The 27,573-nt window shown below is 36.2% G+C and overlaps 1 protein-coding gene across 5 annotated transcripts in view; it reads right to left on the bottom strand.

Moving 5' to 3' along the window:
• Positions 1-27,573, bottom strand: part of LOC143236712 (semaphorin 5c-like) — a 164,880-nt gene that overhangs the window by 33,551 nt on the left and 103,756 nt on the right. For 2 of the 5 annotated variants that reach the window (XM_076475142.1, XM_076475143.1), the window contains one exon: positions 15,161-15,510. In XM_076475142.1, the coding sequence (XP_076331257.1) occupies positions 15,161-15,332 (172 nt within the window). In that variant the 5' untranslated portion in view covers positions 15,333-15,510. Of the gene's footprint in view, positions 1-15,160; positions 15,511-16,073; positions 16,177-26,899; positions 27,357-27,573 lie in introns of those variants that run through there. The other 3 variants (XM_076475141.1, XM_076475145.1, XM_076475144.1) reach the window with 3 other exon arrangements.

The following is a 27,573-nucleotide window of genomic DNA, read 5'->3' as shown; positions in this document are numbered from 1 at the left end:
ACAGCCCATTAGGAATGAGATATATAGCAAGTCTTAAAACGCAATGAAACCGACGTTAAACAAATAATGTTCACGGTTCAGAGGTAGCTATCAGAAAAAGTCTGGTGTTTGGTCGATAGAAAATTAAACCAGGCCTATATACTTAGTCTAAAAAAATACCACGTCCGAAGTTACAAATAAAGAGGAAATATTCAGTGATTCTTTGACCAATAAATTAAAAAAAACTAAACTTGATATTTTTTTAAATAAAATAGTCTTTAAAACAAATTAAATGTAACAGTGTTTATAAAAGTGTTTGTATTAAATGATACGAAACGAGTTTATTATAAATAAAAGTTGAAAAATAATGTGATAAATATGCCTAGATTTTTCAGGGGGCGGGTCCCCCTTGGATACGCCTCTGTCTATTTTTGTGAGAGTCAGCCGATTGCCACAAGCAGGTGTCAGTAAAACAGCATACCAGGATTCCACTAGAATAGTTAGCCCATTTTGTTTTTTTGTGAAACCACAAGAAATAAATATGTTGGCAAGCATCGATTGTTTTTATTAGCGCTTAAAGCTAATTTCGAAATACGAAAGTGCTAGTTATGAATTATTTATGTTCAGTTTTACTGAAACTTTTCATAACTATTGTGGGAACTCGGCAGCTTCCAACTGGTTCTGCATTATAAAGGTAACTACAGTACATACCCTCAGTTCTCTACTAAAGTATGAAAAATACAATAAAAATTACCAGATCTGTTCACACACGCATAACCCCTAAGAAATGTCTTTCATTTGAGACGAACAGCAAGAGAATTTGTAGTAGTGTAGCATTAATATAACCTCGAATCTATATTTTCTTGCCATGCCGTTTAAAACGAAATTAGGTCCATGACAGTTTTCTCCTTTAAACACATTCACCTTGGGTTAATGACCCATAATAGTGATTTACTAAATACCGCAATCTGTCGAACATTGCGTAGACAAAATCCATCATGCGAGTGTGGAATCTACACTTTACGGTTACACGTAAGTAGTGATGGACAGTGTAAGCCTAAATAAATTTAAAACTCTCTAATTTACAACAGTTAAAACTAAAAGTATAAAAGTATGGCCTAACATGTCACAATATTAACGATTCGGGTTAATGCAGTTGAAATAGCGACTTCAGGTTCAAGTGGTTTTTGCAAGCAAATACTGATGTCTTACAAATCGTGACACCGTAAGTTAAGAATACCTAATCATTTGCATAAACTCTCTCAGTATTAACATAAAGTAATATTCACAGACAGGTTTTTTTTTCTTTTTCATCCGATTGCAATGGACAAGAGATAAGTCCAGCAATAACGTGCGAATAATTTTGTCAGTGTGCAGAAACCTGTAATATGTCTTCTGAGATTACTGTTATTAAAACGTTTGTTCCAACGAGGCACCTTAATACTTTGAAAAAAAATCCCTTGTTTTAGTTTTTCTTTATTGTGAATGAGGAAACAGGCCTAATTATAATATTCACAAGAACAATAAACAGTTCCTCCTACACATCCCAAGCTGATAAAGTCTTCTATATCCAAGTTCAATTTTCAGTATGGTTGGCTTATCTGGAAGAAACTTCTATGTGCGTCATAAATGAAAGTTTACAGTTTTTATTTTAAACCTGCAGGTGGCGATAAAAATTCCCATGTAACCAAACTGAATTATGTATACAATTAATCTTACGTACACGCGGAGTTCCGAGTTGTGTACGACAAATAAACCTGATAAAGTTTCAGCAATATTATCTTTTTTGTTTTTTATGCGATGATGACGTAGCCTAACCAATATCTGTATTAATAGATGTACAGGATGTTCCAATACATTATGGATACTCATCACTTCCAAGCGACGACGTGATGGAGCCATAAATTTGTAATCAATGTTGATACGATCGTCGAGAAAAATTTGAAGAGGCTGTACGTACAAGAGAGTCAATTTTTAGAAAATAAAAACGTCTGACAATAAGCCACCTACCAACACATAAACTGTATTTAGCCACTGTCCATTTTAATGACGCTTTCGTCACATTTATGTCGTTGTCTTCCAAATTTGGAGTTGTAGTCCCCTGGAGGCTGTGAAGCTTTTTCTGGGGGGGGAAGCACCAAAAATGGGCAAAAACAAAGATGTTAAATTAATTTCGATTCTAAAAAAACAGTAGGCCAATCACGTCACATTGAATAATTTAAACAATAACATAATGTCAAAAGGTTGACTGATTAATTGTTGGAATTAAGCATAAAGCTACACAATGGGCTATCTGTGTTCTGACCACCACGGTATCGAAACCCGATTTCTAGCTATGTGAGTCCACAGATTTGCTGCTGTGTCACTGGGAGGGGGAGTATGTCGAAAGGGGATGTGTTTTTACTATGGAACTGTTTTTCAATTACCATGCTAAAGTTATAGATTGGTAGGGGCCGCCACTTTTTTATTATTATTATTTTTTTATTTACCTCAAAGGGAGCCTCAGACAGAGTCTGACTTAGCATTAAACACCTAAAAATAAGTATTAGCAGAGTACAAACTAAACTGTAAAGACTTAAATTAATTCTTTATTTTCTTACACGACAAATAAAACTAATGATGTTCATTTATCCAAACATGCCTACTTATTTCCTCTTTATGAAAATAGCAAGCCTCAAACAGTTGAGCAGTGGCGAATTAAACCTGTCGCTGGATAACACTAACAGTGTGGTATATAAACATATGAAGTGATGTAACTGTTTTTTTTTGTTGTTGTTTTTTTGTTAAACACAAAGTTACACAATGGACTATCCGTGCTCTGCCTACCACGGGTATCGAAACCCGGTTCTAGCGCCACGAGTCCGAAGACATACCACTGTGCCAGTGGGTGGCAAGGGAGAAGTGCATACGAGAGTATTATTTTGGAGCAGAGGATAGATCAAAGTTTAAAGGTTCACACACATGAAAGTTATTAGTTTGATTTATTTAAATAATACAGAAAATATTTTACCTCACCCTTACAGCCAAAAATATCGATAGGAGAGAAATACACAACTGATGATTCAATGCATTCTGAAGAATTATTTGTTGTAGTTTTCTTTTTACTAATGTATATATAGCATTACATATTTCTTGTTTGTTTTTTATTTGTATTTCGCGCAAAGCTACACGACGGCTATGTGCGCTAGCCGTCCCTAATTTAGCAGAGTAAGACAAGAGGAAAGACAGCTAGTCATCACCACCCACCGCCAACTCTTGGGCTACTCTTTTATCAACGAATAGTGGGATTGACCGAAACATTGTAACACCTCCACGGATCAAAGAGCGAGCATGTTTGGTGTGACGGGGATTCGAACCTGCGACCCTCAGGTTACGAGTCGAGTGCCTTAACCACGTGGCCGTGCCGGGCAGTTTTAATTGTAATCGACATGGTTTGGTTTTTCATCACGTGTTCGTAACATTATTACATCGTGGTTAAAATACTATATTTTTAACTATCGTAGCCAAATGGCGAATTATTTAATTAATTCCAGTTGAAATAAATTAGTAATATACACTATTTTCTTCATTGTCACATATATTATTTAACGTAAAGTCACAGACACAAAAGAAAAAGGATAAGCCAATACGCTTTCTCGTACTTACATTCAACTAAATAGCTTAAGCATGGGGTTCATTAACCGACCGTCGGGACAAGGAAGTGAAACAAACTCGAATAACCAAAGTTATCAAGTAAAACGCATACACTGCCCCACAGTAGCCGGTTGTCTAACTAAACCTTCGTCGTTTAGCTGTTGTTACTTTTGTACTTATTAAGTAAGATAAGTTTAATACCAAAATTACTTCTCGCACGGGTATGTCAGGATAACTCACAACGAAGAAAACCACAAACACAAAATGTAGACATACCCAACTGATTCTACAGGCACTAAATCTTATTATATAGACATTTGCGTAGCATCTATATAAGAAGTAAAAACACTCATCTTTACCTGTAAGTTGATGAAACGCCAAATACACCACTAAAAGGACTAGCTTACCGGTTCGATAGTTACCCGTAATGATAATAAATACAAATTAAATAAATAATAATAGTTATAAATAATTTGTATTGAATATTTTGATAGTAATAAAAATCATAAACGTAAATATTATGTTACATTATTTGAATAAACTTTGCCAATAAAAATTAAAGTTCTAAATTGTGCAGAAACAGTTGATTCAAATAACTGGTAATTAAATAGTTCTTACTACTATTATGTTTGTTGTGTTTGTACTCAAGCCCGGAATATTATGAACTCTAGGCATTATCGAAAAGCCTCTTCGGCACCGGTAATTACAGATATAATGTGGTTGGCATATTATTATTATTATTATCTACTTACTAAAGCTTTTGTAACTGAAATTAAGACAAATGTTTAAAAAAGTACAGCGTCCCATCGCTGGTGAGATTGGGCGTAGTAAAACTGCTGTTGCAAATTTCTTAAAAGACTCTGAGGGATACGGAACGAGAATTTCAAGCGGTCGGCACAAGAAAATTTCGCCGGCGTTGAGCAGGAGGATTCGACGGGTTGTCCGGCAAGACACCAGCCGATCGTCGAAACAGATTAAGGCCCTTACGGACAAAGAATTTAGCTCAAGAACAATAAGACGGCATTTACGGGAGAAAGGCTTTATAAACCGTGAACGTTTTCAAAGGCCACGCCTCCTTCCATACCACGAAACAGCTTGGTTAAACTTTGCTGAGAAGCACCAAACATGGGACGTAGAAAAGTGGACGAAGGTTTCGTTCTCTGATGAGAAAAAAATTTAACCTGAATGGTCCAGATGACTTCCAGCATTACTGGCATGATAAGGATATCCCACCGGAGACATTTTCTACACGACACAGTGGAGGAGGTTCCATCATGATCTGGGGTGCTTTCTCCTTCCATGGAACAATGGAGCTTCAGGTTATACACGGGCGTCAAACAGCAGTTGGCTACATTGGCATGTTGGAGAGAGCATCCTTATCGACTGAAGGCCCTCACTTGTGTGGAAATGACTGGATCTTTCAGCAGGACAACGCTGCAATCAACAATGCCCGCAGGACAAAGAACTTTTTCATAGTTTTTTTGGACCATTCAACGTCTTCGCCCGAATTGAACCCTACTGAAAATGTCTGGGGGGGATGGCAAGGGAAGTCTATAGAAATGGACGTCAATTCCAATCAGTGCCAGTATTTAGGCTAATTTCACAGTGTTCACATTTTCCCCATTAAACACCAAAACAGTTTTTTTTCCCCCTTTTCTTATTTTCATCTTTCGAATAAGTGGTTGAGTCTAACAGCGCAAAATGCATATTGCTTCTTTATGTTCATTGGCCTTAAGATTTTGGCCAGCAGTGTATATGCTTATAAAGTGAAATCACTGTTACGTAGTACCTTTCCTGTGTATTATTTTTCTGCAAATGCACATGTGGTAGAATAACAGAATCATATTACTGTTACAGAAGCTGCGAAACACTATAATAGCAATTTGATGCTCAAATAAAGCTATAACTAATTTTCAACAGTTATTTATGGGCTTCACAGAATAATAGATCGAAAGTAGCGACTGTTTTTCATCCTTTCACTACATAATAAGCACTACTGGGTACAGTGATAAAGATATTCCTTTCACTACATAGTAAGCACTACTGGGTACAGTGATAAAGATATTCCTTTCACTACATAATAAGCACTACTGGGTAGAGTGATAAAGATATTCCTTTCACTACATAATAAGCACTACTGGGTACAGTGATAAAGATATTCCTTTCACTACATAATAAGCACTACTGGGTACAGTGATAAAGATATTCCTTTCACTACACAGTAAGCACTACTGGGTACAGTGATAAAGATATTCCTTTCACTAGATAGTAAGCACTACTGGGTACAGTGATAAAGATATTCCTTTCACTACACAGTAAGCACTGGGTACAGTGATAAGCACTTTCACTGATAGTAAGCACTACTGGGTACAGTGATAAAGATATTCCTTTCACTACATAGTAAGCACTACTGGGTACAGTGATAAAGATATTCCTTTCACTACACAGTAAGCACTACTGGGTACAGTGATAAAGATATTCCTTTCACTACATAGTAAGCACTACTGGGTACAGTGATAAAGATATTCCTTTCACTACATAGTAAGCACTACTGGGTACAGTGATAAAGATATTCCTTTCACTAGATAGTAAGCACTACTGGGTACAGTGATAAAGATATTCCTTTCACTAGATAGTAAGCACTACTGGGTACAGTGATAAAGATATTCCTTTCACTAGATAGTAAGCACTACTGGGTACAGTGATAAAGATATTCCTTTCACTAGATAGTAAGCACTACTGGGTACAGTGATAAAGATATTCCTTTCACTACATAGTAAGCACTACTGGGTACAGTGATAAAGATATTCCTTTCACTAGATAGTAAGCACTACTGGGTACAGTGATAAAGATATTCCTTTCACTAGATAGTAAGCACTACTGGGTACAGTGATAAAGATATTCCTTTCACTAGATAGTAAGCACTACTGGGTACAGTGATAAAGATATTCCTTTCACTACATAGTAAGCACTACTGGGTACAGTGATAAAGATATTCCTTTCACTACATAGTAAGCACTACTGGGTACAGTGATAAAGATATTCCTTTCACTACATAGTAAGCACTACTGGGTACAGTGATAAAGATATTCCTTTCACTAGATAGTAAGCACTACTGGGTACAGTGATAAAGATATTCCTTTCACTAGATAGTAAGCACTACTGGGTACAGTGATAAAGATATTCCTTTCACTACACAGTAAGCACTACTGGGTACAGTGATAAAGATATTCCTTTCACTACACAGTAAGCACTACTGGGTACAGTGATAAAGATATTCCTTTCACTACATAGTAAGCACTACTGGGTACAGTGATAAAGATATTCCTTTCACTACATAGTAAGCACTACTGGGTACAGTGATAAAGATATTCCTTTCACTACATAGTAAGCACTACTGGGTACAGTGATAAAGATATTCCTTTCACTACATAGTAAGCACTACTGGGTACAGTGATAAAGATATTCCTTTCACTACACAGTAAGCACTACTGGGTACAGTGATAAAGATATTCCTTTCACTACATAGTAAGCACTACTGGGTACAGTGATAAAGATATTCCTTTCACTACATAGTAAGCACTACTGGGTACAGTGATAAAGATATTCCTTTCACTACATAGTAAGCACTACTGGGTACAGTGATAAAGATATTCCTTTCACTACACAGTAAGCACTACTGGGTACAGTGATAAAGATATTCCTTTCACTACATAGTAAGCACTACTGGGTACAGTGATAAAGATATTCCTTTCACTACATAGTAAGCACTACTGGGTACAGTGATAAAGATATTCCTTTCACTAGATAGTAAGCACTACTGGGTACAGTGATAAAGATATTCCTTTCACTAGATAGTAAGCACTACTGGGTACAGTGATAAAGATATTCCTTTCACTACACAGTAAGCACTACTGGGTACAGTGATAAAGATATTCCTTTCACTACACAGTAAGCACTACTGGGTACAGTGATAAAGATATTCCTTTCACTACATAGTAAGCACTACTGGGTACAGTGATAAAGATATTCCTTTCACTACATAGTAAGCACTACAGTGATAAAGATACACTACACAGTAAGCACTACTGGGTACAGTGATAAAGATATTCCTTTCACTACACAGTAAGCACTACTGGGTACAGTGATAAAGATATTCCTTTCACTACATAGTAAGCACTACTGGGTACAGTGATAAAGATATTCCTTTCACTACATAGTAAGCACTACTGGGTACAGTGATAAAGATATTCCTTTCACTAGATAGTAAGCACTACTGGGTACAGTGATAAAGATATTCCTTTCACTACACAGTAAGCACTACTGGGTACAGTGATAAAGATATTCCTTTCACTACACAGTAAGCACTACTGGGTACAGTGATAAAGATATTCCTTTCACTACACAGTAAGCACTACTGGGTACAGTGATAAAGATATTCCTTTCACTACATAGTAAGCACTACTGGGTACAGTGATAAAGATATTCCTTTCACTACATAGTAAGCACTACTGGGTACAGTGATAAAGATATTTTGAGAAACATCGTTAGTATAATAACAAAACCATGTTAAAAATGTCAAGAAAAAATATTTACCTAGAGATTTCGTTATGATTTACAACAACAAACATATCACAAGGTATTTAATACAGTTGAAACTAATGAAATATTGTAATAGTGTTAAGTACAATTTTTGTCATTTCCTTCTAAATTATCTTTCGTACAATTCTTCCTTTGTTCTGTAGAAGAGATTTTATTTGGTTAGATACAGTTTTACTAGCTATATCATATCAGGGAGATATTCTTAACAGTATTAGTATCTAATTCACCAACAACTGATACGGTAGTTTAAATTCCGCGCCACCTGGCGAATTTCGATAGATAACATGAAGATACTCTGATGATAACCCCCGGTTACATGAAATACTTAGTGAACCTAAAACCCTTAGCACGAAAATTAGGCTGAGCAGTTATTGAATTTCATCTTGTGTGGTCCCAAGCTACACGTTTTTTTTTTTTTTGTTGTTGTTGTTTTTGGGTTTGAACTTGAAGATTACACACGTTCCATGCTTAGATCTTGTTGGCTTATAATAAACAGCAAATTAAAATATTATGACCATGCAGGGCAAGTAATTATTAACTCTTAACAAGTTACTTATAAGATAAGTGTTGTCTCAATACTGTATTAAAAGCTATTTAAATTTAAAATGCAACAAAAAAAGACGATATTTAAATGACATAAATATGTTGTTCTTGTGTTTGTGTCTTTCTACTAAGGTTTACAGAACCAATTTTCTAATCTCGACGTTCCTTAAATGCTACGTTTTAAGATGGATAGTCACACAAACACGAGGTAGGTATCTCATGTTACACAGTCATCCTGACATTAGATTAAATGAAGGAAGTTTAGTACGCATGTACTTGTACCTTGAACCACGTTGTGGGTTCAGATTACTGGACTTTTGTATGCAAACACCACCTGGAGACTAAAGTACAAAGTATTGTCTCGAAGGATGATGTTGTCAAAAGACCTTTTTTCTTGACTAGTTCTATGAGAGTCAAAGTGTCAAAGTTTAAGGCGGATGGTGTTTGTTAAGGGTTGCTCAATGCGGTGTTCGCGACCTTGAAGACTGAATTGGTTTCTGGGCGAAGTAAGTAAAAACTCAGTATCTTAGCCACACTACTTTCAACAGGAATTCTATTGTAATGGAATATTAGCTTCCCTCAGAGCCAGGAAATGAGAACGAGTATTTCAGTGGCCCTAAAGTTACTAAAAATAAACACGAAGCCTAATATATCATTCAATTCACCACTTGTCACAAGATGCCCAAGTTCTGGGGTATTCCACTCCTCATCTGTAACCTTGAGCATGGGAAATCACAATCATGGAAAAGATTCAGGGAAAAGTCCACAAGCAGCCAGAGATAAAAATCTCTCTTCACTGTTGGGATAAATACATACTAACAGCCTGCATTTCCTGCTGGTGAAGTAATCTGAGGATCGCGGGTTCGAATCACCGTCATATATCAAACATGCTCGCCCTTTCAGCCGTGGGGTCATTATAATGTGACGCTCAATACCACTATTCGTCGGAAAAGAGTAGCCCAAGAGTTGGCGGTGGGTGGTGACGACTAGCTGCCTTCCCTTTAGTCTTACACTGCAAAATTAGGGATGGCTAGCGCAGATAGCCCTCGTGTAGCTTTGCGCGAAATTCAAAACAAATCAAACTAAACTAAACATACTGGTGAAGACAGACTTTTGATTACCATAGGAACCATTTTAAATAAGTTACGTATCTCATATATTTGCATCATTTCCAGAGTGTGTTTAAGTTTAAAAAGAAAACAATTTGAAGGTTATTGTACTTATAATTAGTGCGAGGACCGATACAATGATCTGTTTACATGGATCACACATCTATTGATATCTTACTTGGAGCCGACTGACATCTATAAACTGATCTTGTTATAAATAAAAATTTGTTGCCTTCTCCACCAGGACATAAAGATAAACTTTAAGACTCTACATGAACATACTGAAGAGAAAATGACGACGATCGTACCAAAAATCTCCTCAAACATAATACCTATAACTATATCTAGATTCTTGAAATTTCATCCATTTTCGTACTCCTTTCCTTTCATGTAAGAAATTTCCCAAACATAAATTGGAGTTGGAATTTTACACTTGAACGGCGACTTATGTGCACGTTTGAAGGTAGGTACAGCTGACCTTATTTTAAACCACTAACCAGAGGTACAAAAACTAGCCACAAGCTCCCGCCGCCATGAGGTTTCTTACATATCTTTAACTGAAATTTTATACTGACTTTCACTTTTAAACGCAACCTATTACTGAAAGTGCGAAGCACGTTCAGTGACATCACATCTAAAACCTTGGATCTTTCTATAAGCAGACCGATACGATAACCACTATGTTATGCCAAACATGTGGCGTCGATTATTAAATGACGTGAAATGTCTTAAGATACAAGATTTGGCGTCATAAAAACTTGAGATAAGGGTATGGCATGTAAGGTTTATTTATTGTTATACGATCCTAGAGATAACTAGTATGGTATCAGTAATAGAATACATGTATTTGGTTTGACAATGTTTGCATTTTGGATTGCATAGTTGTGTTCCGAGTTAACTTCAAGATATGTGAACAATGTTGCTTTGATAGGTATAACCACGGCTTCGTTTATATGAGTTGTCTTTACAAACTTAATAAAAAAATAAAAAAGTATTACTGGTCGTAAATGTTGTAATAATATTAACAACTTATGTTCTAAGTCTTTCATTACTTGAGAAACAGGTTTTTTTTTAAATGTCTCTTTCAAGAAATTTGAGCTCGCGCTACTACTAGAAAGTCAAGTTCTCAAGAATTCTAAACTAAAATATTTTACCTCTGAGCTAATGACTGCAGTTTTATGTATAGTTTTTGGTTATGAGAATAAATAAGAATTGAGTGCGTCAAAAAGACAACTCATAATCTTTTATCAGATATCAACCGTCAAGCAATAGTTGACATCTTACTGGTAACAACTGTTGGGTCATGTTCATTAGTGCTTTGTGTAACAATGCTTTAAACAACAATAGTTGACTTCCTACTGGTAATAACTGTTGGGTCATGTTCATTGCTGTTCTATGTGGGACAATGCTTTAAACAACAATAATTAACATCCTACTGGTAATAAATGTTGGCTCATCTTCATTACTGCTTTGTGTAACAATGCTTTAAACAACAATAATTAACATCCTACTGGTAATAACTGTTGGCTCATCTTCATTACTGCTTTGTGTAACAATGCTTTAAACAACAATAATTAACATCCTACTGGTAATAAATGTTGGCTCATCTTCATTACTGCTTTGTGTAACAATGCTTTAAACAACAATAATTAACATCCTACTGGTAATAACTGTTGGGTCATGTTCATTACTGCTTTGTGTAACAATGCTTTAAACAACAATAGTTAACATCCTACTGGTAATAACTGTTGAGTCACGTTCATTACTGCTTTGTGTAACAATGCTTTAAACAACAACAGTTAACATCCTACTGGTAATAACTGTTGGGTCATGTTCATTGCTGTTCTATGTGTGACAATGCTTTAAACAACAACAGTTAACATCCTACTGGTAATAACTGTTGGGTCATGTTCATTGCTGTTCTATGTGTGACAATGCTTTAAACAACAACAGTTAACATCCGACTGGTAATAACTGTTGGGTCATGTTCATTGCTGTTCTATGTGGGACAATGCTTTAAACAACAATAGTTAACATCCTACTGGTAATAACTGTTGGGTCATGTTCATTGATGTTCTATCTGTGACAATGCTAAACAAAAGAGTGCCGGTTTATTTGTTTCTGTATTTTATGTCTGATGCAATTAAGTACAAGTAAATGGTTCTGCTTCCAGTTTCTGCTAAATTCTACGTAGATATAATCCAAATGAACATATTAAAGTAATCTTTGTCTCATCTGTAGTGTTTCAGATGCTCTTTTGATTAAAGTCTCCCTTGTATCATCTTTTCACGAATGTCTCATGCAGAATTCTGACAGAATTCGCTACATCTTAAGACACTACCATGTCACTAGCGTAGTTTAAACAGCAATATAAAAAAAGGTTGGGCCCGATATGCCTAGGTGATTAAGGTACTCGACTCGTAAGCTGAGGGTCGCGGGTTCGAATCCCCGTCACACCAAACATTCTCGCCATTTCAGCCGTGGGGCGTTATAATGTTGCAGTCAATCCCAGTATTCGTTGGTAAAAGAGTAGCCCAAGATTTAGCGATGGGTGGTGATAACTAGTTGCCTTCCCTCTAGTCTCACACTGCTAAATTAGGGACGGCTAGCGCAGCTAGCCCTCGAGTAGCTTTGCACGAAATTCCAAAAACAAATAAACAAACAAAAAACGGTTGAAGAAGTGTTACTGAAAAGATTTTGGATATAAAACTCACCATGTTATGTTACAAACATAACCGTAGTAGTACGGAATGTAACCAATTTGAAGTTGTTCGGCGTTTCGTAGGTAGTGTGATGTCACCGAAAATTGATCACTTTTGAAATTCAAGTGTGGCAACCTTTTCTCATGTAAAATATTCTACACGTAAATCATTAATATATTTTCACATTAGAGATTTAGGACTTCCAAAATGGGTTATCTACGCTGATTAATGGACTTTGTTTTAAATGAAGGAATGTGGATCAATCTGGGGCATCAGGACCAACAAGTTGCACCCCAGATATGGTAAGCAAAGTGCAGCAGTTTGTAACAAACGATAATCCATGAATACAAAAAAGGGTAAAAGTTTTCCACATGTTCCAGGCAAAAGTATGCAACACAATGAGGCAAGTACTCGACTATAAATAGCGACACTATCACGCGTACACAAGTTGTACCTGTTTAACCAGTGCATAAGTGAAACGGTTGCAGAATGAAACGGCTATTCATGCTATTCTATACGAAGATATACCGGTCTCGTCGCCTGTAGATTTCTCTGCGACTGGACTATTGAAATGAGAGCTAAGAAACTTTCGTCCTTGTACTCTAGATGAATTATGGAAAGCACGCGGAGAGCAGTAACGTGGCTTGAGTATGACAACTCGAAGATGAAGCCTTTAGTAATGCAAACTACTGGCTATTGCCAAAATACACTGCAGACAGACAGAGCATGAGAACAAGTCAAAGTGAGGTATAACAAAGTCCATAATCGTTTTAATATAATGTACTCACCCTCTATAGAACAGTGTTGAGACTTTTCATTGCAGAATAAACAGCAAGTGCCCTCTGCTCTCAACAAGGTGACGTCCCTCTACCAATTACATATTTATTTCCTTAGAAACGTTTCAAGACATAACTCGCCATAAAACGCGGTTTTGATAGTTATTTTTAGGTTTACCTGGCTAATTGTTATATTAGGCTTATTAAGGCTGAACATATGTTAACCTGTATCAACTATTGTATAATGCTTGCTTTTCCAACTTATTCAACACACACGTGCTTGTAATAGAACCTTTCGAAGCCACATTTTTGCTGAAAAGGCCTCTAAATTCGTGTGATGACAACAGAACATTTTTTTCACATACTGTAATTCTAGAAACACAGCACAACCAATTCAAGAAGTCCACTGTCAAATCTCATTAGAAAGATTACTTTAGCTCTGTCCATAACAGAGAATCCAACCACAGATTATTTTAGCGTTGTTGATTTATGTCTACGGAGTGTAATGCATTGATTAGAAACCTGTGTAATATCAAATCACTGTAAGTCTGACGATAATATGTATGTTGTTTTTTACTGACAAACTTACAATACAGTAAAATTATTAGTGTTCTCATGATCACTTGGTCTACCTTAAGTTTACTAAACGTTTTTGAACAAAGGTGTGAATTACCTACAGAAGTGTCCAATTTTTTCCACTTCTTTTGAATTTCTATATTTCAGTTCACTTTTATTTTCTAAATATTTACAAGATTCTTTCATAAGCCTATTTGTAATTTCAGAGATTCCAACCCTTAAAGATAAGTAACTCCCAATATGAATATAATTTATTAATACATGATACATTTTAGAAGTTTAATGTTAATAGAATTTATAAAATAACAACATTGATTTAAAAGAACATTATATGATTCCTTATATTATTAAAATAATTAGTTAATAGATGAAGCGTTGGGTAACTCTAAAGACGTCAATTTTCAAAGACTAATGTTAACGTTTGTTTTTGGAGCTCAGACAAAGGTATTCAATAGACTATTTGTGCTTTGTCCACAAAGACTATCGAAACCAGGTTCCTAGCGTTGCCACTGAGAGGCAATTAACGTTGAAAACAAGAGATCGAAACCGGTCAGAGAAGCTTATGTCAAATCCTTTTTATCTCCTGTAAAGTTTACATCTCGGTTTCAAGGATTCTACTTTCAGCAACACTTTAAAGAATGAAAAAGGCCTAATTTGTGGATCTTATTAGTTGATTTTAAAAGTCAGTATTTGTGTTGCAGCAACTAAATGTATCGTTTATAAAACAGAAAACAACACATCTACTAGTAGATGTGGGTGCATTTCAGAAAACTCAAACAATCTTAACTCTCTTTCTACTACAATATCGATACAGACACCACTGCTTTACTGAAAACAAACAGTTCAACAACTTGATGTTGTATGTTCTAATCCAAGACCCTTGAATTTGTATTGAAAATAACAATCATGTCCCTTCCCTGAATCAGTGTTTTACTATTTTAACCTTACTTGTGAACAAATGAAATAAAATAGGCTTATAATATATTATTCGTTTTTTTTCTTAAAAACAAACACTCCAATGTCTTCAGTATATTAACCCGTTGACTCCCACACAACCAAACGGTGGGTCGTGCTCTATTTTCTTTTTAAAGGACCACTTATTAGCCAGAATACAACGGCTACATATACACTTTTTCTAACAAAATAATTGTAAATTGACTAGTGGACCTCTGGAAAATATCAGCAAAATAGGCTTAAAAGTCAATGTGTTAAGAACAAAGATGGCGTTTCATCCACGTACCTTGATACGAGACTAAACTAAAGTCTTGGATTTCTGCAGAAGACGACATGTAATTGGACAGTCCAAGAGACTGGACAGCAAGCAACGTCAGTAAAAGAAGAAGTATTTTTCTGTACCCACACCTCAGAGGCAAGTAGTGGTCTGGCAAGACTGCGTTAATTAGCATCTTCATTACATCTATTCGTTTTCAGACTAGATAACTTCACTAAAGCGACAACATGTGGTGGCTAAAAATCGGTCACTATATTCAGAATATTTCGTTTTCTTCTCTGAAGCTGTGTTATCACAAATATACGGATCACTGGTCATTTCCAGCAGATACGGAGTTCCATTGTCAACCAGGACTATAGCTGTAAAAGAAAACAATGAACGTTTTATACAACCATCGTTTCGGATAACTATTACTCATAACAATGCTACGAAAACAAAAAATATGAAGATAACAAGCAACAATCGTTATAAATGTCAAACTAGGATTATTCGTTACAACAGTTTATGGTCAGCAATGTGCTTCTAAGAACAACCACGATTATAGCACGACAACCGATAGAACTATTAAATAAACTTCACAAATTTCCTAACCGCTCACCGATTGTCTTACAGAAACAAGAATTTGAATTATCTTAACATTTTAAAGCGCCATCTGAAAGTTGTTTCCTACAACAACCAGTTCTTTGAATGTTATTATAACAGAACAAGAATCGTACAAAGCCTTCCTTGTAGAACCTAAACTGTTGCGTACAATTTATTGTTGTATAGAACAGTCGCTGTATTGTTAAGAAAGAGATAAGCCTGAACACATTAACAGGTAACATGCACGTAGCACATTTCTCCTACTTTTACGAAACTCTCATTATATAGTTAGAGGTGAAAGCTGGACAACGATAGAGAACAAAGTAATAGCTCTCTATACCTCTCGTATTTCGTGTGTGTAAGTTGTGTTCAACCAACGAACGAATAAGTTAAAATAATGAATAACCGTTCCTTAACAGACGCAAACAGCTTTCCTTGTAACACACACATGTACAAACCTTACTTTTGAGAAATTTGAGGTCATAGTATACGTTGTGACCCATTTCTTTAATTATGGTTAACAAAGATGGCAGTAATCTGCCAACTTCAGAACTGGATACAAGGTCATTTTTTTATTGTTTTTGAGATCAACAGTTCCTTACGTCAGTATTATGATACACTAACTATTCAACCAACAGAGAATAATAAACTGTAAAAAGTAAAACACCACTTAAATCTTTCAGTTGGTAACAAAACTAATATTACATGGTGGACCGCATACTGGTAACAAAACGAATATTACATGGTGGACCGCACAGTGGTAACAAAACGAATATTACATGGTGGACCGCATACTGGTAACAAAACGAATATTACATGGTGGACCGCATATTGGTAACAAAATTAATATTACATCGTGGACCGCATACATATAACTCTAATTTCAACATACGTTTTAGATTTTTTTAAAGCATTTCTTTGTATGCACTGGATTTAGTTCTGGCAACTGATATTTTTGTAATATAACTCAATTTATAAATACCGTTTTCTCTGCATAAACACCTTAGCAGACAACGTAAACAAATATAAAAACTCTTAGCATGTTCATAAATAAATACCTAGAAAATAAAACAATATATTATTAAAAGTTCATATACGTTAGTTTTTTTTTTCTTACCTCACATTCACAATTAAGTTTTGATTAACTTCCTATAATATGGATTCGTAATGAATATTAAAAGATTACATTTTTACCTGCGTTTTAAAAATTTAACAAAAGCTATGACGTCTTATATCCTTCGATACTAATTAACTTTAACTGTTATCAAAAAATTACTGTTTTAAAAGTTGCATTTTCATGGTTTGAATTCAGGTGTCAACTAGAGAGCGTATGACGTTAAGATGGAGAAATTTTGATTAATATCTAGATAAAGATGGGTAATCAGTTATGACCCCTAGTGAGCAGTTAATTCAATGACTGAAAGTATTCAGTGCGCACAAGATGCAATACATAGTTTTTAACAGTTTCTCTGTTTTTGTAAGTTTTCAACTTAAGCACAAATATACACAAAGGACTATTCGTGGTTGCTCGCCACGAGTATCGAAACTCGGTTTCTAACATTGTAAATCTGCTGACATACCGCTGTGTCACTGAGAACATCTGTAATGAAGAGAAGATATACCGAATTAAGTTTTTCAATAAAAATTAACGATTCTGTTGAGTAAACCAATAAATTCAGGTTTATTACCAATAGAGAAAATGTTTGTTAAACGTTCTAAGTGTACTTGTCCAGTTGACCTCTGCAAAGATGTTACTATCAATTAAACTGTCCTAATAGCGTTGCTGTTGTTGTTGTTTAATTAAGCACGAAGCTACACAATGGACTATCTGTGCTCTGCCAACCACGGGTATCGAAACCCGGTTTTTAGCGTTGTAAGTCCGCAGACATACCGCTGAGCCACTATGGGGCAATAGAGTTGCTACGAAATTAATTGTCTGACTTGTCCCTACAAGCCTGTCAAGTATTGTTTTTATGCAATTAGGTTACAGACTTTAGATGCTCCACATAAGAGTTTCATGTCTTTTACCCTGTCAAACGTTTCTATTTTGCAAAATAAGTTAAAAAGATTAGAGCATGAAAGTCATATTTTCGCTGATCTGATTTAAAAATGTAATTATTTTCTACTAAAACCTCGAACTAGTAGTAACACATTGGCTGGTTGCGCCCATTTCAAATATAAAACTTCTAAAATCGTATTTCTTTGCCCATTACTAGGTCAGCGATAAGCTCGAGACCTTATAACACTATTTGGCAGCTACATACCCACGATGGACACAGCAATGATAGCCTACAGTGTAGTGATTTCACAAATGAAAGAAAATTGTTAAAAATTAAATATTTTGTCAATGAACATGACTCGTGAATAAATATTACTTTTTCAACAGACAAGCCTCCTAAACTAATAAATAGTTATTTTACTAAGTGTTTACAATTACAGTTATTAAGATATATTTATTTGTTTACTGATATCAGATGGCAAGGATTTTCTGAAATACAAATGCTGGGAAAAATTTCTAACTTAAAATGTTGACATCGAACCGACGTGAGGAGTAACCTTAACATATCCAGGAAAAAATATTTTGTACAGATAATAATACTGTGTTCGTAAGTTTTCAATCAATAAACGGCATTGATTAATTCAGTCTCAACTGAAATGTTTTCAATGGACTTCATACATAAGTTTAGTGGTTTGTTTGAGCGTTTCGTTACCAGCGAAGATCCCAAATCGAAACGACATCCACAAACACGTCGATGAAGTACGTTAACCCTAAAATTATCAAAAGGTGTTCGTTGACCTAGGAAATACATTTTTCTACATTATTTTGCTTGAAACTGCTTACGATTCCATGATGTTGTTGGCTAGATCTCCTAACAAGTCACAAAAGTCTGTTTGTTTTTTGGATATTAGACACAAAACTACACAATAAGGTGTATGTGCTCTGCCCACCATGGATATCGCTGCGTCACTGGGGGGGTTACACAAATTTAAACAATGAAAGTAATATTGCATTTAATTCTATTAGTTAATACTGAATATTTCTGGATTCTTGTAAGAAAGTGATCAGTTGTTTAGATTAATTACTGCGCCATATAAACAACAACAACAATCTATCTATATAAAAGTCAAATGTCCATCTGTCACGAACGGTTAACTGTAGAAACGACTTGCACAAAAAGATCCAACAACTAAAATGCTAAGAAATACCATAAACAGGAATAAAAAAAAGAGAAACATCTTGAAGTATACATGACATGATTTTTACTTTTTCTTTTATCATCTCAGTTTTATTGATACATACATACATACATATCTATACGCATTATTTTATTGAATCGTGACGAATAAATTTATTTGGATTAAACATATCCCTTTTGATGCTAATTACAGAAATAACTGTCAAAAAGCTCTCACTTCGGTAGTGGTCCTTCACGCACTCAGTAAAATGACAAGGAACTGTGCCACTCAGCAGAAAACACCCGCGCGGCTATTCAGCAAATCCGAATACTCTATTGTACTGCCCCCCCGCTAGTACAGCGGTAAGTCTACGGATTTACAACGCTAAAATCAGGGGTTCGATTCCGCTCGGTGGGCTCAGCAGATGGCCTGATGTGGCTTTGCTATAAGAAAACACACACACACACTATTGTACTGGATGCATCCATTGCATCTAAACCCAAACAACTTTGCCAAAAATGTACTGTATTCAGTCTCCTTTGCTTAAAAAATTTCCCTATTGAAAAAAAGCACATGGAATGACAAAAAGACGGTTATAAACAGCCAATCATATTGCACATGCGCTCTGATCAAAGGGATGGAATAGACTGCACATTTTATATTTGTTTATCGAATTACTTTAAGTGGCAAACTACCGTTGAACTGTTTTGTCGGACACATGCTAGTCCAATATAATGCGGTAAATGGACAACAACGGTAGTGACTATTACAAAATAAGTACGGTGTTTTGGTTTGTTTTTTATTTATTTCCCACAAAGCTACACGAGAACTATCTGCGCTAGCCGTCCCTAATTTAACAGTGTAAGACTAGAGAAATGGCAACTAGTCATCACCACCCACCGCCAACCTTTTGGCTACTTTTTTACCAACAAATAGTGAGATTGACCATCACATATAACGCCCCACGGTTGAAAGAGCAAGCATATTTGGTGTGACGGAGATACAAACGGAGATAGGAGAATGAATAATATTTTAAAATGCATTTGAATGTCTTAGTACAGAGTCGTTATAAACGTGAAAAACGATACAGCAGGAAGCATGTTTTGCACCTGTATGTTTGGTTCGCAACGATTTACTGACCATACGACGGTGAAATACTGCGACATATAGATTTATGACTGAAGAAACACGTCGCAGCCTTACCACAAAAAAAAAAAAAGAGACAAAATACTTTGTAGTACAAAATGTTTAATGTTTTCCATGAAAACGAAAAATTCGCCAAAAGTTTAGGACAGTAAAGCACTCCAGCACCACACCATACATCAATTGGGGCATTATTTTAACATCACAGCAAAACATATGGTTTTGAATCGAAAGAGAACGTTTTGACCTCAACCCCATAAAAAAACAACAACAACGAAATATATACATACTAATACAATTAACAACATAATAAGGATTTGAAGATTACGAAGGCTTATAACATCCAATAGTATCTACAAATCAATGACTGCTTTCACGAAAAGGATGCCAGCTTCATTGACATCAAAGATAAAATATTTACCAAGTCTCCTGATGCAACTCCAATATATTAATGTGCCTACGGTTTCTTTAAAAGTGCTCTTGGGGAGTTAACGTTCAAGACAGTGGGGTAAAAAAAAAGTCAAAATGTGTGGTCTCAAACTGACCTCGCAACAATGGGAAATGCGGTAGTCGGGTAACAGTGGTTAATCACGACCATCAGACTGGGAGGGGGAACAATAATCGACGGGTGAAACAGTAGTAACTCCAAGAGCACTAAAGACCTGGAGCACTGTTCTCAAGAAATGCAGTTAAAAATCGGTATACACAAACTATGTTTAATTCTAAACAAACAAGTAAAAAAAATATTACTGTATTCGATGACATCAAGAATTATATAGAGTATTTGATATGTTCAAAACCAAATCACTGGGTGATTCATTCAGTAATTAACATGTATTAATACTCTTACGGAGCCAATTAGTGATTCTTTTTTTATTGTTGTTGTTGTTGGAAAACAAGATGAACTACTATCGTGTTAAGCCTAGTTTGTTCTCTGCCTACCATGGGTATCAAAACTCGGTTTTTAACGGTGTCAGTCCTCAGAGACATAGCGCTGTGCTACTGGAAGGTTCACTAACAAATAAAATGTTGACACCTCATCAATCTGGGTGTCACAATAAATGGACAAAAAAGTTTCGCACGTAACAGTAGGTATCATTAGTTTGACTGTATGGGTATTTGGGTATTGATGTTGTTAAATACCCAGGAGGGTCAGGTACATTTGACCTCTTCCTCCGAGGTATCATTAGACGCTGGGTCCGTGGTTTGGTTTGAATTTCGCGCAAAGCTATATAAAGGCTATCTGCGGTAGCCGTCCCTAATTTAGCAGTTTAAGACTAGATGGAAGGCAGCTAGTCATCACCACCCACAGCCAACCGTTGGGCTACTCTTTTACCAATGACAAGTGGGATTGACTGTAACTTTACAACGCCCTCACGGCTAAGAGGGCGAGCATGTTGGGTATAACGGGGATTCAAACCCGCGATCCTCGGATTACGAGTAGAGTGCCTTAGCCACCTGGCCATGATGGGCGACGCGGGTTTCGTACCATGATTCTATTTTAGAGTGCCTTGAACCCCAGTAGGGGTTTTAAAAAATCTAAATGGAAAAAACCCTAATATATATCATACTAAAACAGGTATGAGGCCGAGACCCGAATTTTGTAAAGCATCTAGCGACTCCTTTGAACATAAGTAAGTTTCGTTTTCCAACTCGATAACTTCTTGTTCAGAACCCTTACACGCAAAGCCTATAAATAAGACTTCGCTACAAAATTGTAAACGGATAACTAAGACATTATGCTTTGAAGATCGATTGCTCGTTATCTTTCTAAATGGACTCGAACATAATAACTACTTATTTATCAAATTCCATTTTAACTTCAAGTTCCTTCACAAATCAATAAACAAACAGGCTTAACTATTGCTTTCTAAACATAGACATGCATCTGAACAGAAATAACTAACTATTTATTTATCAAGTTATTTTTACATGGAGAAATAGTTTCAAATACCTTAAGAAATGAACAAAGAAATAGGCTTAATTACATACGAAATTACTCGATGTGTTAATGTGATAAGCGGTAGTTCATACTCGGAAATAGGCCAACTCGCACCAAATTTGAACTATAAATGTCTCCTACACATACTTATGTGTAACATTTTATCTTAACACATTGCGATCCGGTAATTTTACAGCAGTATATACGGTAAGTTCCGGTGAAGGTCGTTTGAAATAACAATATATATAGGACAAGTGTCAGCGAAGGTCGTTTGAAATAAGAATATATGGGACAAGTTCCGGTGAAGGTCGTTAGGACGAAACGTTCATTTTTCCTTCTTCTTGGAACTGGAATTTAAAAATTTGAACAGAACCTTACGTACACGTAGGTATAACGGCCAGGTCAGAGACCCCTAAGATTTAAGTATGGCCGTCTTTAATTTTGAAGAACTGACCAGAAGAAAGAAGGCCAAGCAGCAACACCTCCGCCACAGGGCTTTGTCTGTCTCTTTGAACGGAACAACAACAGTTACAAAGATGAACGTGTTTAGCAATGTCACACCTCGAATTCACGACCTTCCCATAAGCAGCCTGATACTCTAATTTTTAGATTGCGTTCAAATTTTTAAAGTACTTATTAATCTGTGTGCACTTTCTAGTTTATTCATTAATACGACCCAGTTCTCTTTTCTGGAATAATAGAAGCGAAACAGAAGAGGCAGTTTATTATAATAATTAACACTATTTACATGTATGCTAAATCCACAAAGACTACAACACACAGCCAACCCTGTCGACCACAGGTGTACACATACGAGTAGCTCATCGTGATGAAAATAATTTTTATAACACTTTGTTTACAATGCATTTGATGTTTCTCTCGCTCCAACAGGACTGTTGTAAGCTTTGTTTTGTTTGTTTATCTTAAATTCCGCGCAAAGCTAGCCGTCCCTAATTTAGCAGTCTAAGACTAGAGGGAAGGACAGGTAGTCATCACCACCCACCGCCAACTCTTGGGCTACCCTTTTACTAACGAATAGTGGGACTGACTGTCACATTTTAACACCCCCACGGCTGAAAGGGTGAGCATGTTTGGTGTGACGGGGATTCGAACCCGCGACCTTCGGATTACGAGTCGAGTGCCTTAGCCACCTGGCCATGCCGAGCCGCTTTGTTTTGTTTCTGAACGATAGGTTATTTCTTTTCTTCCTTTATTATTATAATTATCATTAATACTTACCTTTAAACACAGGTACTAAAAGACTTCGTATCTGGTTTCTCACCCACATCAAAGCTATAAGGGTACATTTTCGCTCATTATAGGCCAAGCCATTTATGAATGTTTCTTTTCACATGGGACTGTGATACAAATGTTTTTATATCATTAAGCCAGCCATTGGAGACAGTATTTTTAGTCCGATATTCACAACCACTTACCTGTCCTATAATTAACCCGTCAACCAGTATAATACCACCCCTCCTAAAAAATGCTTCTGTGGATTATATTACACACTTTAGAGTATGCCCCTAACGAAGAAAAAAAAAGTCACTTCCTCGAAATGATACAGCGATAAGGGTAAAGAACGCGTGGCACGTTCAGTTTGCTATCATTGGACGACTGTAGACCGCTGGTGCCTAGAAGATTTATAAAAATACTAAACAAGGTCTAAACCAAATACACGTGGTCGTTAGGTTGTCGAAACTCAATGTTGGTTGGAGCCACTTTGAAACTATAAAGATACGTTCGATAAATCAAACCGGACCCACCGCCACCCTCGAAGTCACAGATTTAAAACGTGAATCTGGTGGGTATAATTTCGCGTCGTCTGACATTCAGTACACTATGTAGACTGACACTAACTAACAGACAAGTGTCCGCTGTCACGCAGCTCGACGTCCTTTTGCTCGTAATGGATTAATAAGCAAGATTACTTCAGAGCACCTCAGAGGTCACAGGTTACTAAACAGAGCTCTTAACCTTTCCGTGTTATACAAACGTTGTTAATAACTCACTTAATTAACAAATGAAACGATACATTGATCTACTAGATAAAAATGTCCCATACATATATCCTCGCTGTTCACTGCTAGCATTGATTTTGTGTGCAGTTTTGTATGTTTGTTTTTTTGAATTTCGCGCAAAGCTACACGAGAGCTATCTGCACTAACTGTCCCTAATTTAGCAGTGTAAGACTAGAGGGAAGGCAGCGAGTCATCACCACCCATCGCCAACTCTTGGGCTACTCTTTTACCAATGAATAGTAGGATTGACCGTAATATTATAACCCTCCCATAGCTGAAAGGGCGAGCATGTTTGGTGTAACGGGGATTCGAGCCCACGACCCTCGGATTACGGGTCGAGTGACTTAACCATTTGGCCATGGTCCTGCGTGTAGTTTTCGTGAATAACAGAGTACGACATATACTCGTCTTCGTCTCAGACAACAGTAATTGTGTTGTTACTGTTGTTAACAAATCAATAACATTTCAACAGGTTGCAGGTGAATGAGAAGTGTCCCTCCTCTCACGATCCTTCACCGTCTCCCCTCATTTCCTTCTCCATAGCAACTGGATATGCCTCCATATCTATCTGTATTTGCCCGAGGATTAGTATTTAATACTCAAGAGAGTAATCTCATAAGATAATTAAACAGTTTCTTAATCGATCTATTAAATTCATGCATCTCACCTTTCATCAATGTATCTTATTTTTAGCAGTCTATTTTGTTATATTTCAAAGTTTAAGCTGGTTAACTAGGTAAATATTTCGTAACTAATGAAGTTCGGTAAACTTCAGAGTTAGATCATTTTGATGACTTTAACAAAGCTATCATTTATTCGCTAATAATAAAATACACAGGTGTGTTTTAGTCGTAATAATCAAACTGGTAACAAGTTAAATATTTGGTTTTTCTCTAACTTTGCTACTTAAATTTGGGACAAAGTTTTCATACGAGGTTAGCGTGACCTCAGTTAATAATGTTTGTAACGGATTACATATTATTTGATATCTACGTTTGTTTCAGTTTATTTTATATTAGAAATGCATCTAACGTATATTCTTAAATGTGTACTGCGCAAGTCTCACTTGCTCTCTAAATTTGTAGATTCTCGAGTATAAGAATCAACAACGTATTCGGTGTGTATGTACTACTACTGATTGTCACTATCGTTGCCAAGTGTACTTTCGAGAACGTCTCCTCCTAGTTTATAAATCAACACGAGGGGAGACAGTTTGATAATACTGTTGGGTCGCTATAGTCAGTATACTATAAACTGTGACGCTATAATTATGACAAACACTTATTATTAATCAGAAATCTACGAGACGTTTGACCAGGGATGTTTATAGATTTCGAAAATCACAAATCGTTTAAATTCAGTGAAATAATTTCGGACGTTAGTATTTCTGCGAGGGCATAAAATGTCTTCGTTGGTAAAAGTCAGCTTGTCAGCGGCGTGAGTCCAGTCAAGAATAGACAGCTAGCTTAAGCGAAGCGTAACAATATCAACTCAGAATTAATTTGCTCATCGTGGACCTGGAATGACGATAAAATATTCAGTTCCAGACCATTTAGAGGTCTGAATACTTTGGGACTCTGTAAAAATATTTGTAGATACATCATCATTTGTAATAACTGTTATTATAAATTGTATTATTGTTTGTATATTAAAATACATTTGTGTTATGAAAGAAAACTGTGTGTATCAATCTCGTTGGCAAATATCATAAATTGTATGCGTATTGACATTCAATTAATTTCTAAATTGAAATTATAATCTCTGGTTATTTCAAATCGTAAGACGTAACATAATAAATCGGAGACTCGTGTAAGATAAATTATAATACGTAACAAGATGTTCTAATAGTTACGAAAAATTAGAGAAATTTAGTTTTAAAGCTGAATTTTAAGCAAACAAAGTTCAGTAAGGTTTCTTCATTCCACGTGAGTGAAAACGCCCAAGAACAACTGGCCCAAAAAACCTTTTCTACAAGTTTGTTTCATAATTTCGTAATACGCTACACAAAGGCTGTTACGTTAGCCATTTCTAGGTTATAAACTAATATTCTATAGGGTTTTCTTATAGCAAAACCATATAAGGCTATCTGCTGAGCCCACCGAGGGGAATTGAACCCCTGATTTTAGCGTTGTAAATCCGGAGACTTACCGCTGTACTAGCGGGGTGCAATATTCTATAGGAACAGCAACTAGTGAACAGCACACATCGCCAACTCTTGGACTGCTCTAATAGATTAGAGGGATTTGACCATCATTCTTATAGCGCATCCAAAATCCCCTAAGTTTGTAGCATGATGTTGAAGAAACGAGCCACGAACCATGACTCCTTTAAACTTGGCCACGCCTAGCATTTTTCTACTACTAAAATGCTTTTAAGTAATCGACAATAATCTATAACCTATCAATTTTAACCTCAACGACTTTTGTACACATTGTTGCGGTTTAAGTTCAAGACGTTTTGTAACGCTACAATCGTTCTAAACAACGAAACAAAATTACGTCGAGTGAATATCAAACACACACACAAAAAAACAAATTTAATAAGAAGACGGGCGAGATTCGATCGGAACAATGCGAAAGATAAACAAACACACCAGTAAACAAAACTACACAACTTCAAATAAATGAAAACTGCAATTGTAAACAGCGTCTTCAACGACGTTGCGAGAGTTACATGGAAGAATATTGGTGTCAAATTGGCGCTGGCCACATTGTGACGATAACTTATGCAAGTTTCTCAAGCACGCTCTTCGTCTTATCCCACCTGTATGTATCGAGTATCCGTGAGGCCTAACAACATTAAAACAAGAATATATTTTCTTACATAGGTTTGTTTATTTTATTTATAATACTATTACTACAAATAAATTTAAGTTCTACTCACCGAAACATTCACTTTAACAAACTTCGAACATCATGGTTTCGAACTTTGCCCACGTACGCTAGCGGCTAAACTGACAAGCGACTTACCAACCTAGATGAACGACGTCTACTCTCAAACACGAGTAGTTTCACTGTAAGTACGTTCGCTGCAGATGGGTTCGCGGGATTAGTTCTGCTTCCTCAAGGTCATTTGTACGTGCCGTTTACCTGCACGTATTCGGCGCGCTTCGGATACGAGTATAACCATAGCTGTCGTACAAAAATTACGTTTTATCTCCCTTCAGGACGAATGTGAGTGTAATATGAAAAATAATTTGTTCTCGTTTGGGGTTGGGCATTTCTTTTTGTTCTGCTTTTATTTTGCTTTACGTGCATTTATTATTCTTATACAGGTTAATTCACTATGCAAAACAGCAAAGGCCTGACCAGGTACGAAATACAAAAATTCTGTTTGTAGAGGAGCATGGCTGCTCGAACTCGACTTTCTGCTTCTCGTAACTGGTTGATTGTACTTGCTAGTCTGCACGTTATTTTACCCGCGCAAAAGGGGGAATTCCCCCCTCACGGAAAGGCTACGGATGGTGTCAGTGTTTCACACGTACAAACATATATACCTGGGTGAGTTTCTGGAAATTTTTATTCCAGTACCCAGTGGACCAGAAGGACGAGCACGTG

Source organism: Tachypleus tridentatus, chromosome 13, assembly GCF_004210375.1.
Source record: "Tachypleus tridentatus isolate NWPU-2018 chromosome 13, ASM421037v1, whole genome shotgun sequence".
Classification (NCBI taxonomy): Eukaryota; Metazoa; Arthropoda; class Merostomata; order Xiphosura; family Limulidae; genus Tachypleus; species Tachypleus tridentatus.
The sequence above is the reverse complement of the archived record's forward strand: the minus strand, read 5'-3'. Positions and strand labels throughout refer to the sequence as shown.